We start from the raw sequence: 12,274 nt of genomic DNA, 5'->3' as shown, positions 1-12,274 counted from the left end.
GTTCTTAGTTGCCTAGGCTTGTCCATCTCAGTTCCTCAGGAGCCTAGGTCTGGTCCCTGACTCCCCACACCCAGCGAAGGGACGGCACACAGCCAGGCATGATGATTTGCCCACAGCCAGCTTGTTGAGCCCCCTCCCCATCCTGCCCTGAAGTCTCTGAGCTCTTCCTGGCTTTCTAGCCCCTCCCCAGGGATGTGCCCTCAGCAGACAGCCACCTGCACAGGCCTTCCCCAGCCCAGCAGTTGGGGCAACAGCTTTGATGGGCACGCCCACCACCCCAGCACCGGCCAGCAGCAGGTCCCATCCTGCCTCTGGAGGGTGGACGAGTGGAAGGAACGTCCTGCCCCTTCTCTTTGTTAGAGGCGGGGGAGTGGGGGACATGATACATTTCCTGCCTGTCGGTCTGGACCCTATAAGGTCAGGGGAATCTAAAGATCGCTCCATTTTTAGGAATGACTCAAGCAACAGCACACGGCTAGGACGATGACTCCATTTCCTGCAACTCTTTGCCACATTCACCAAAGGAATGTCACTTTCCTGCTCCGTGACTCAGTTTCCCCTTCTAAGCCTCCAGAAATATATAGGGCACGGGGTGTGGAGACCTTGGGCTTGTAGGGTGGAGAGGGTACCACAGGCTTGTGACAATGACATGGAAAGCACAGGGCAGGCATCTTTCTGTTCCTCCTGCCCCACTGGGCAGGTGTCTGCAGAGGCCTCCACACAGGTAGGGCTGATGGAGGGACTGTGCCTCCTAAGAAGCCCATCTGGCCAAAAGACCTCTGTGTCCACACCGTGGGGAGCTGGGCGATTCCTCTCCCTGAAGCTTATCAAGGTCATCGCCAAACACCTGAAGCTTCCCGGGGGGTCAGAAGGCAAGCCCTGACCTCCTTGTAGGGTGCAACCCCAGGTTCACCCCGAAAGTGGGGTGCAAAGGCTTGCTTGGAGAGCAAAAGGGAACCCCCACAGCCGGAGCCACAGGGAAGGGGCACTGTCTACCAGTGCCTGGGGTCCTGCACCAGGGGAGGGCGGCTGCAGACGGCGAGATGGGGCGGGGGAGCTTCTTGTCCTCGCCTCCCCTCTTCGCATTCGGGCAGCGAGGTTCACTGGAGCCGGGCCCCCCAGTATGGGAGGAACCCTGGTGCCCCTTTTCACCACCCAGGGCTGGGGTGCAGGGCCGCAGGGAGCCCGGCACACAGCCCCGGAGAGGGGCGCACGGTGGGGAGCCCAAACTTGCCCCGGGACCTCCCAGGGCCTAGCGGGAGGAAACAGGCGAGCAGCGAGGGGTCAGGACCGCCGCCGAGGGCGCCGGGCGGGTCCTGGCACGCTCCCCAGGGAGACGGCGGGCTGGCCCGCTCCGCCCCGCGCCCGGCCCGTGCAATCCTGGCGCCCGCGGCCCGGCGGCTGCAGTCAGCGCCGCCCTCCAGGAGCGGGGCGGGACCGCGGGAGGCGCGCGGCGGCCCGAGCGCCGGCCGGGCCATGACCCCCGCTGCTCTCTCTTGCAGGCTTGTCGCCGCGGCCCCCCGAGCCAGACCGCCGCCGCCACCACCAGCGCCCGGGCGGGCCTCGCGCGCCCCGGGCGCGGCTCCGCAGTGAGCCCACCAGGAAGGAAGCGGTGAGTGCCCCGCGCCTTGTGCCCGCCGCCCCTTCTCCTGGACGCCCGGCTTCCTCGAGCAACGCGGCCCCTGCCGGGCGGCGTCCACCTCCCGCAAGCTCCAGCCGCTGCAGGGGCGCGGCTCGGGGGGCGGCGGGGGACCCACGCGGGCCCGGGCGTCCCCCCAACTTCTTGTAGACTTTGCTGCGAAGACACAGGCTTTAGGAAACTTGGCCCGGCTCTGGCGGCGCTGTGCAACTTGCACCGGCGGTGGGGGTGTGTCCCCGCGCGGAAGCCTCTGGCCCCCACTCCCCACCGGCCACCCCGCACCATCACGAGTTCCTTGGGAATGGACCAGAATGCCATTCCTGAGAGCTGGAAGGCAGCCCAGCGGGGGGCGGGGGCAGGAGGCCTCCCGAGGAACCATTTCCCCTCTATCGAGTATTTCCAAATCTATTATTTATGAACCGCCTCACTTAGGGGCCCCCCTGCGCTCCCAGGGCATCAAAGCATGTTTGCAACCGCAAAGGGCGACCCGTGTGGACGCACGCGCGCCTTCTCCTGGCTGGCTGCGGTCGGGCGGAACTGGGGGAGGCCTCAGTAAAAAGGGGCACCCGCAGCTCCCCCCAGGGATAGGCGGAGGGCGGGGTCCGAGGGCGGCTGGGACTTCTCTCAGACCGCCTCTGGCTGCGGGGCCCAGATGGGATCAAGGGAAAATCTGTGCAGGCTGGACAGACTTTGGACCCCGGAGGAAGAGGGAGGAAGGGAAGGCTGCGAGGCAAAGGCACTTCGGAGGTAGTGCAGGCCTCGGGGAACGAACGCCTCAATGTACAGGTGAGGAAACTGAGGCTCTGAGAGGCATACCCTGAGTCACAGGCTCTGGCGTTTCCTGCCTAGACCCCACCCACCCAACGCTGTGAGAAGTCCCCTGTCCTGGGCTGGGTTAACTCCAAAAAGCACCCTCACCTGTGCAGGCCACGCCCTCCTTGGGTTCTGCGCCCCCACCGCTGGGGACCGGGTCCTGTGGATGGGAGGAGGCCATGTATTTATGGAAACACTTAATCCCTCTGCCAGCCCCAAGGAGGCTGAAAGCTCACCACCTAATCTCCTCTCCCTGGAAGCGCCTTCCCATGCCGGTGGGGTGCACCCCAGACCCACGTAGGGTGTATTTTCCCAGCCCAAGGTGTAGGTCACCTCCAGAGACTTGGGAGCGTCGCGTCAGTGGACACTGAAAAAGAGAGCAGTGATATTTCATGCTTACCGAGCACTCCTCGTGCACCAGACCCTGCGTTTTCTGTTTTAATCCCCTGACCAACTCTCCAACCAAATACCGGGTCAGCCCCGTTTTAAAGATGAGGAAGCAGGGCCGGGCACAGTGGCTCACGCCTGTAATTGCAGTACTTTGGGAGGCCAAAGCAGGAGGACTGCTTGAGGCCAGGAGTTTGAGACCAGCCTGGGCAACATAGTGAGACGCCCCCCCCCCGGCCCGCCCAGCTACACCAAATTTTTAAATTAGCTGGGAGTGGTGCATACCTGTAGTCCCAACTACTTAGGAGGCTGAGATAAGAGGATTCTTTAAGCCTAAGAAGTTGAGGCTACAGTGAGCTATGATCACACCACTGCATTCCAGCCTGGGCAACAGAGGGAGACCCTGTCTCTTAAAAAAAAAAAAAAAAAAAAAAATCCCCAAAAAATTAAAAAATAAAAATGAGGAAACAGAAGTTTGTAAAGGCAAAGTGACTGATGCAAGGTCACATGGCTAGAAAATGGCAAGGCCAGGGCTGGAACCCTGAGCCATGGTACTGAATTGCTCTGACCTACAGTGGTAGCCAGGCTAGGCCTCTGGGCCTGCTGAGAATAATCCCCCATCATTAAAAAGATTAGTAAGTAATGATGGGGCCCAGGCACAGTGGCTCACACCTGTGATCCCAGTGTGCTGGGAGGGTGAGGCAAGAGCATCACTTGAGGCCAGGAGTTTGAGACCAACCTGGGCAACATAGTGAGACTCCTTTCTCTAAAACAAAAAAACAAACAAACAAAATTAGTAAGAGGTTGTAAACCAAAAAAAACCAAAAAAACAAAAAACACACACAAAACAAAAAACTTGAAGTCTCTCAATCATCTGAGTGGATCACTCCCCTCGGCTAAGGGCATTCCAAAGTTAACCTGAAAAGCTAGTTCAGGCCATGATGGGAAGTGGGGTCAGACATGCCTCATTATACTCTCCTCCTTTTTGAAATTCAGGCCCAGCTGACCAGCATTAACATCAGTGCAGACCTTCAGATTAATAGGAGAATTCCTTTAAGTCTGATAAGAAACATGTACAATCTATTCTCTCTCAAGCCAAACCCCTTATGGTAACCCAGACATTCCTTTCTATTGGTTCCAGGTCTTTAGATAATAACTCTTTTGGGGGTTTTTTTGTTGTTTTTTCAGATGGAGTCTTGCTCTGTTGCCCAGGCTGGAGTGCAGTGGCATGATCTCGGCTCACTGCAACCTCTGCCTTCCAGGCTCAAGCGATTCTCCTGCCTCAGCCTCCTGAGTAGCTGGGATTACATGCGCGTGCCACCATGCCTGGCTAATTTTTGTATTTTTAATAGAGATAGGGTTTCACCCTGTTGGTCAGGCTGGCCTCAAACTCCTGACCTCATGATCCTCCCGCCTTAGCCTCCCAAAGTGCTAGGATTACAGGCGTGAGCCACTGCACCCAGCCCAGATAATAACTCAACCATTTGCCAATCAGAAAATCTTTGAATCTTCCTATGACCCAAAAGCCATGTCCCCCAATTCCCACCTACTCCCCGCTTCAGTTCTCCCACCTTTCCAGATGGAACCAATGTAAATCTTATTTTTTTTCTTTGCTTTTTTCTTTTTATTTTGGCGGGGGGACAGAGTCTTCCTCTGTTGCCCAGGCTGGAGTGCAGTGGTGCGATCTCAGCTCACTGCAAGCTCCGCCTCCCAGGCCCACGCCATTCTTCTGCCTCAGCCTCCCTAGTAGCTGGGACCAAGCCCACCACCAAGCCCGGCTAATTTTTTTTTGTATTTTGTATTTTTAGTAGAGACAGGGTTTCACCGTGTTAACCAGGTTGGTCTCGATCTCCTGACCTCGTGATCTGCCCACCTCAGCCTCCCAAAGTGCTGGGATTACAGGCTTGAGCCACCGCGCCTAGCCTTTTTTTGTTTTTGTTTTTGTTTTTTTGAGATGGAGTCTCACTCTGTCACCCAGGCTGGAGTGCAGTGATGCAATCTCAGCTCACTGCAACCTCCGCCTCCCAGGCTCAAGCAATTCTCTACCTCAGCCTCCTGAGTAGCTGGGATTACAGGCGCCCACACCACACCCGGCTAATTTTTTTGTATTTTTAGTAGAGACAGGGTTTCACCGTGTTAGCCAGGTTGGTCTCGATCTCCTGACCCTGTGATCCGCCTGCCTCGGCCTCCCAAAGTGCTGGGATTACAGGCTTGAGCCACCCTGCCCGGCCAATTTTTGTATTTTTTTGTGGAGACAGGATTTCACCATATTGCTCTGGCTGGTCTCAAAGCCCTCTTATTTTTTGGTAAATGTTTTTATTGACATATAATGTACAGAAAGGTGCTTGAATCCTAAGGTGTTCAGCTCTGTTATTTCACAGTGGCCCAGAGAGGGCAGTGGGCAAGTATTTTGCTGTGAGTCACATGGCTCATCCGTGGGAGGCCAAGCAGGTGGGGATTTCGGTGGGCCTTCTGTCCCCACCCCATCCTGTTTCGCTTCCTGCTGGTGAAGGCTTTCTGTGGGCCAGGTGGAGGTCCCAGCCACTCAGAGAGGGGCTCACTGTCCCTGCAGGACCGTGGCTAAGCTGAAGGCAGCCCTTCCTTTTGCACTCTGTGGACCAGGAAGGAAGCACATGAATGCTTGCAGCATTGTTTCCCAACCCAGTTCCTTTGGCTGGAATTGCGGGAATTCGAGTCCTGCTGCAGAAAGAAGGAAGAAAAGCACCATGTGTGTCGTGAGCCTGCTGGGAGCCCGCTTGCCTGCACTCTCTTCCCTGCTTGCAGTGTGACCAGGCCCAGAGAGCTGAAGGGGCTTGCCCAGCCTCCCCCACCACCCTGCCCCACTGGGATTGCAGCCCACTCACCTGGCAAACAGTCACATTCCTCAGCTGTGACTCTTCTTCAGCCCTACCCTCTTCTGGGTCCTCCCAGGAGGTCTCTGTTAGGCAAGCAGGGCAAGGTGCCACCGTGACTCAGGACCTCCATGGGGTTACTCTGATTTCATCTGGGAGGTGGTTCTGCAGGAACCAGTTCATTCACTTTCCCTGTCTGGTTCTCCAGGTCCCCATCTGGGACAGCCAGACGTTAGAAATCAGATGACCTTGAATAGGGTGGTCAGATTCAGCAAATAAACACAAGGATAACTAAGTTATCCAGCTAAGTTTTCATTGTTTTTGTTTGTTTGAGGTGGAGCCTCACTCTGCTGCCCAGGCTTGAGTGCAGCGGCGTGATCTCCACTCACTGCAACCTCTGTCTCCCAAGTTCAAGCAATTATCCTGCCTTGGCCTCCCCAGTAGCTGGGATTACAGGTGCCCTCTGCCACACCCAGCTAATTTTTATATTTTTAGTAGAGATGGAGTTTCACCATGTTGGCCAGACTGGTCTTGAACTCCTGGCCTCAAGTGATCTGCCCACCGCCTCATCCTCCCAAAGTGCTGGGATGACAGGAATGAGCCATCGCAACCAGCCCCGGCTAAGTTTAACTGCAGATAAACAAAGAAGAGTTTTTATGACTGTGTCCCCTGCAATAACTGGGCATCCTGTATTTTACCTAGTCACCTCTCTCTGACCACTTCCAGCTCTAGACTTGTATGAGTCTCTCCAGGATGGGTTTATCTCATACCCTAGAGCTGAACTTCTGTGATCCACAAAAGCGGTAACTGAAGGGAATAGGCAAACATTGGAGCCCGCTTTGATAAGCAGGGTCCCTCCAGCCAGCAGGAGATTCTGTCTCTGCTAGGCAGTCAGCACGGGCCCTCCAGTCAGCAGGAGATTCTGTGTCTTTGATAAGCGGGGTCCCTCCAGCCGGCGGGAGATTCTGTCCCTGATAGTCAGTGTACAACTTGGTTGCTTTTGACTTTATGAAAGAACACAGCATTTTGCTTTTCTGTTTGCGCTGAAAATCTGTAGAGGGCGAGCTGGCAATCAGTTATGTTGTGGGCTGGTAATTTGTGGCACCTGCCTTCAAGGCTGTTGCAAAAACAAACACAGCCAACATGGAAGTGGGACCTGTCCCTGGAGATGCTCTTGACCTTAGAGAAGCTGTGTGGCATGCATGACATCTGATGTCCTTCTGTGTTGCTGCCCCTTAGGAGGGGGTGGACCTCTGCAAAAGAAGTCAGTGTTTTGTTTTGTTTTGTTTTGTTTTTTTGAGACAGAGTCTCGCTCTGTCACTCAGGCTGTAGTGCAGTGGCACAATGTCGGCTCATTGCAAGCTCCGCCTCCCGGGTTCACGCCATTCTCCTGCCTCAGCTTCCCGAGTAGCTAGGACCACAGGTGCCCACCACCACACCTGGCTAATTTTTGTATTTTTAGTAGAGACGGGGTTTCACCGTGTTAGCCAGGATGGTCTCAATCTCCTGACCTCGTGATCTGCCTGCCTCGGCCTCCCAAAGTGCTGGGATTACAGGCTTGAGTCACTGCGCCCAGCCGGAAGTCAGTTTTTATAATTGCACATCCTTGTCACCAGAGAGAATCCTGTGACCATTTGGCGACAGGGAGATTTTTTTTTTTCTTTTTTTGAGATGGAGGATTTCATCTTGTTGCCCAGGCTGGAGTGCAATGGCGCAATCTTGGCTTACCGCAACCTCCAACTCTCGAGTTCAAGCGATTCTCCTACCTCAGCCTCCCGAGTAGCTGGAATTACAGGCATGTGCCCGGCTAATTTTGTATTTTTAGTAGAGACGGGGTTTCTGCATGTTGGTCAGGCTGGTCTCGAACTCCTGACCTCAGGTGATCCACCCACCTCAGCCTCCCACGGTGCTGAGATTACAGGCTTGAGCCACTGTTCCTGGCTGACGGGGAGATGTTTATGCCTGGGTGCAAGAAAGAACCTGTTCTTCTTTAAGCTGTTGTGCAAATAATTAACAATCTGATATTTCAAAGGGAACATAAACAGAGCCCAATTCAATATGAAACGGAAGTTTTTCACACCCCTGCAAATGTGTGAAAAAGATAGAACATTTATACCTCAACTAGCAGTTCTTTTGGGCCCAACTGCTCCCATACCATTGTGCCAAGCTAAGGGTATCCTCGCCTTAAATCTTTTTTTTCTCCCATTAAATCTTTATTTTCTTTTCCTTTGTGTGTTTATGTTTTTGTTTTTGTTTTTGTTTTGAGACGGAATTTTGCTCTTGTTGTCCAGGCTGGAGTGCAATGGCACAATCTCGGCTCACCGCAACCTCCGCCTCCCGGCTTCAAGCTATTCTCCTGCCTCAGCCTCCCGAGTAGCTGGGATTACAGGCATGCGCCACCACGCCCGGCTAATTTTGTATTTTTAGTAGAGACGGGGTTTCTCTGTGTTGGCCAGGCTGGTCTCAAACTCCTGACCTCAGGTGATCTGCCCGTCTCGGCCTCCCAAAGTGCTGGGATTACAGGCTTGAGCCACCGCACCAGGCCTTAACTCTTTATTTTCTAGTTACAAAGATACGTGTTTTTGTTTGTAACAAACTCAAACAATCTAGAACTCCAGCGTGTGGAATAGAACACTGCAACCCATTTCAGTGATGTGGGCTTGGCTCTGGTGTCTGGCAGCCCAGCTGTAGCTTGCTAGCCCTGGGTGCTGGGAGTCGCTGGACATCTGTGAGCTCCAGCTCCTCATTTGTAAAACAGGATGGTGATAATGTTTATCTCTTAGGGCATTGTTCGGGTTCAGTGGCATCGTTTTTATAGCAAACTTGGCCCAGAATTTGGCACATTGAAAACAGCAGGATATCTATCAGCTGATATTGTCATGATGATGATAATGAAGTTTAAGGTAAAAGTAGCTCCTCCCCATGGTTAGACAACCGTATGGCTTCTATTCAGACAGATGTAGAATCAAAGCTGTAACTCCTCCTTCTCAGACATTTCAACTCATCTAAGGGGCCCTCTCCCGTGTAAGCATCTGCGGTCTCTGCAGGGGGCTGACCCTGGATCTCACGAAGTGGACAGGGCTCTCCACACTTCCACATAAATTCACCCCCAACATAACAGGCCACACTGTGGAACTGGAGTCACATAGGGGGGCTGCCCTGGTGGTACCTAGTGGCAATCACACTGATGACAATGATGAGGATGATGATGGTGAAGGTGGCAGCAACAATGATGACAGTGACAAGCATGACAATAGTGAGGTGACAACTGTCTTAGTCCATTTGTGTTGCTGCAAAGGAATACCCACGGCTGGATAATTTGTAAAGAAAAGAGGTTCATGCCGGGCGCTGTGGCTCATGCCTGTAATCCCACCACTTTGGGAGGCTGAGGCAGGCGGATCACCTGAGAGGTCGGGAGTTCAAGACTAGCCTGACCAACATGGAGAAACCCCATCTCGACTAAAAATACAAAATTAGCCGGGTGTGGTGGCACATGCCTGTAATCCCACCTACTTGGCAGGCTGAGTCAGGAAAATCGCTTGAACCCAGGAGACAGAGGTTACAGTGAGCCAAGATCGCACCATTGCACTCCAGCCTGGGCAAGAAGAGTGAAACTCTGGAAAAAAAAAAAAAGGTTCATTTGGCTCACAGTTCTGCATGCTGGACAGGAAACATGGCACCAGGATGGTGAGGGCCTCAGGCTGCTTCCACTCAAGGCGGAAGGTGAAGGGGAGCCACATACATCATGTGGCGAGAGGGTGGCAGCAAGTGGGAAGCAGGGAAGGTGCCAGGCTCTTTTTTTTTTTTTTTTTTGAGACGGAGTCTCACTCTGTCACCCAGGCTGGAGTGCAGTGGCATGATCTCGGCTCACTGCAACCTCTGGCTCCCGAGTTCAAGCGATTCTCATTCCTCAGCCTCCTGAGTAAGTGGGATTACAGGCATGCACCATCATAGCCAGCTAATTTTTGTGTTTTTAGTAGAGATAGGGTTTTGCCATGTTGGCCAGACTGGTCTCAAACTCCTGACCTCAAGTGATCCACCCACCTCAGCCTCCCAAAGTGCTGGGATTACAGGCGTGAGCCACCACGCCCAGCCACCAGGCTTCTTTTTAACAGCCAGCTCTTGCAGGAACCAATAGGGAGCAAACTCATTCATTACTATGAGGATGGCATCAAACAAGCTGTTCATGAGGGATCACCCCATGACCCAGACACCTCCCATCAGGCCCCACCTCCAATGCTCGGAATCAAATTTCAGCATGAGGTTTGGAAGGGACAAATATCCGAACTATATCAATAAGAATGATGAGAACAGGCCGGGCGCGGTGGCTCAAGCCTGTAATCCCAGCACTTTGGGAGGCCGAGATGGGCGGATCATGAGGTCAGGAGATCGAGACCATCCTGGCTAATACGGTGAAACCCCATCTCTACTAAAAAATACAAAAAACTAGCCGGGCGAAGTGGCGGGCGCCTGTAGTCCCAGCTACTCGGGAGGCTGAGGCAGGAGAATGGCGTGAACCCGAGAGGAGGAGCTTGCAGTGAGCTGAGATCCGGCCACTGCACTCCAGCCTGGGTGACAGAGCGAGACTCCGTCTCAAAAAAAAAAAAAAAAGAATGATGAGAACAATGATGATAATGACGGATAACGGTGGTGGTGATGATGAAGATGATGGTGACAACTCTGTCCCAGGCCCTGTCCTGGAGGCTGGTGATCGATGCCTGTTTGGCGGAGGAGGACACAGAGCCTGGGGGACCGAGGCCCAGCACCTCAGACTCGGGAAATGACTTGCTTAAGGTGACACAGCCCCTTTAGACTCCCGATTCTTTCTCATCCTCTCAGCCAGTCCTGTGCCCACTGCCTCCGCGCTGTCCTGGGAGGGAGGCAGAAGCAGGATGACAACGAGGGCAACTGCAGGGACACTGAGGGGGGTGAGAAAACTTGCCGTGTGAAACTCTCCTTGCAGGAGTTCCACACACCCCACATCAAATTGCCCTATGTGGACGTGACCACCCTCGGTGCTGCACCTGCCTGACCCTCACTGCGTCCTGCCCCCAGTGTCACCTGAATCCCAACTGAAGCTGCTCCTGGTCCCCCATCCTCTGGTTTGCTTCCTCCCTCCTTCCCTCCCTGCCTGCCTTCCTTCCCCTGTGTGTTTTGAGGTAGGGGTCTTTCAAGTTGCGAGACAGCTGCTCAGACAAAACCTGTCAGTTCCAGACACCTCTTCTGGGAGCTGGTGCTGCCTGGCACGGCGTAATATAGATCCTTTGCCCGGCCAGAGCCTGGCCCCAGGAACACATCTCCACCAAATCATAGAAGCTGCTAAGAGGAAATCAGTATCCGACGCACACGCTGCCGCCTGCGTCCTGCCATGGGAGACCATGGTGGGGAGTCCAGGCATGTGCAGACTGTCATTGAGCTGCCCTGTCTCTTCTGGATGTTGCCTTTCTTTCCTTTTTAAGCCTTTTTCTTGAAGCAGTTTCAAACTTAAAGAAGAGTTGTGAGAATATAAAGAGGCCCTGCAAATACCCTTCGCCAGAAATGAACATTTACCTACATGCGCGTTCTCATCTCTCCCTGCACATATTCGTGCGTATCATTATTTTCCTATTATTTTCCTGCTGAACAATTTGAGAGTTAAGTTATGGAAATGATGACTCTTGACCCCAAATGTGTCAGTGTATATATATATATATATATTTTTTTTTTTTTTTTTTTTGTGGGTCTCACTCTCTCACCCAGGCTGGAGTGCAGTGGCACAATCTCCATTCACTGAAACCTCCGCCTCCCAGGTATCTGGGATTACAGATGCCCACCACCATGCCTGGATAATTTTTTTTTTTTTTTTTTTGAGACAGATTCTTGCTCTGTCTCCCAGGCTGGAGTGCAGTGGCACAATCTCGGCTCACTGCAAGCTCCGCCTTCCAGGTTCACACCATTCTCCTGCCTCAGCCTCCCAAGTAGCTGGGACGACAGGCACCTGCCACCACGCCTGGCTAATTTTTTGTATTTTTAATAGAGGCGGGGTTTCACTGTGTTAGCCAGGATGGTCTCAATCTCCTGACCTTATGATCCGCCAGCCTCGGCCTCCCAAAGTGCTGGGATTACAGGCGTGAGCCACTGCGCCTGGCTACGCCTGGATAAGTTTTTGTATTTTTAGTAGAGATGGGGTTTCACCATGTTGGCCAGGCTGGTCTCAAACTCCTGACCTCAGGTGATCTGCCTGCCTCGGCCTCCCAAAGTACTGGGATTACAAAGCATGAGTCACCATGCCCAGCCATCAGTGTAGATTTTCTAAGAGCAAGGACCCTCCCTCCCTCCCTCCCTCCCTCCCTCCCTCCCTCCCTCCCTCCTTCCTTCCTTCCTTCCTTCCTTCCTTCCTTCCTTCCTTCCTTTCTTTCTTCCTTCCTTCTTTCTAGACAGTCTTGCTCTTGTTGCCCAGGCTGGAGTGCAATGGCACAATCTCAGTTCACTGCAACCTCTGCCTTCTGGGTTCAAGTGATTCTCCTGCCTCATCCTCCCGAGTAGCTGGGATCACAGGTGCCTGCCACCACGCCTGGCTAATTTTTGTATTTTTAGTAGAGAC

General features: G+C 53.5%; 1 protein-coding gene across 6 annotated transcripts in view; it reads left to right on the top strand.

Moving 5' to 3' along the window:
- Positions 1–1,494: 1,494 nt before the first annotated feature.
- Positions 1,495–12,274, top strand: part of C18H16orf74 (chromosome 18 C16orf74 homolog) — a 51,333-nt gene continuing 40,553 nt past the window's right edge. For 4 of the 6 annotated variants that reach the window (XR_011616640.1, XR_011616639.1, XR_011616638.1 and 1 more), the window contains exon 1: positions 10,273–10,485. Coding sequence is in view for 1 of the 6 variants with exons in the window: in XM_071085051.1 (XP_070941152.1) it covers positions 10,348–10,485 (138 nt within the window). In the remaining 5 variants the exon portion in view is untranslated. Of the gene's footprint in view, positions 1,613–2,207; positions 2,426–10,272; positions 10,486–12,274 lie in introns of those variants that run through there. The other 2 variants (XM_011767410.3, XM_071085052.1) reach the window with 2 other exon arrangements.

This window comes from Macaca nemestrina, chromosome 18, assembly GCF_043159975.1.
Source record: "Macaca nemestrina isolate mMacNem1 chromosome 18, mMacNem.hap1, whole genome shotgun sequence".
NCBI lineage: Eukaryota > Metazoa > Chordata > Mammalia > Primates > Cercopithecidae > Macaca > Macaca nemestrina.
The sequence above is the reverse complement of the archived record's forward strand: the minus strand, read 5'-3'. Positions and strand labels throughout refer to the sequence as shown.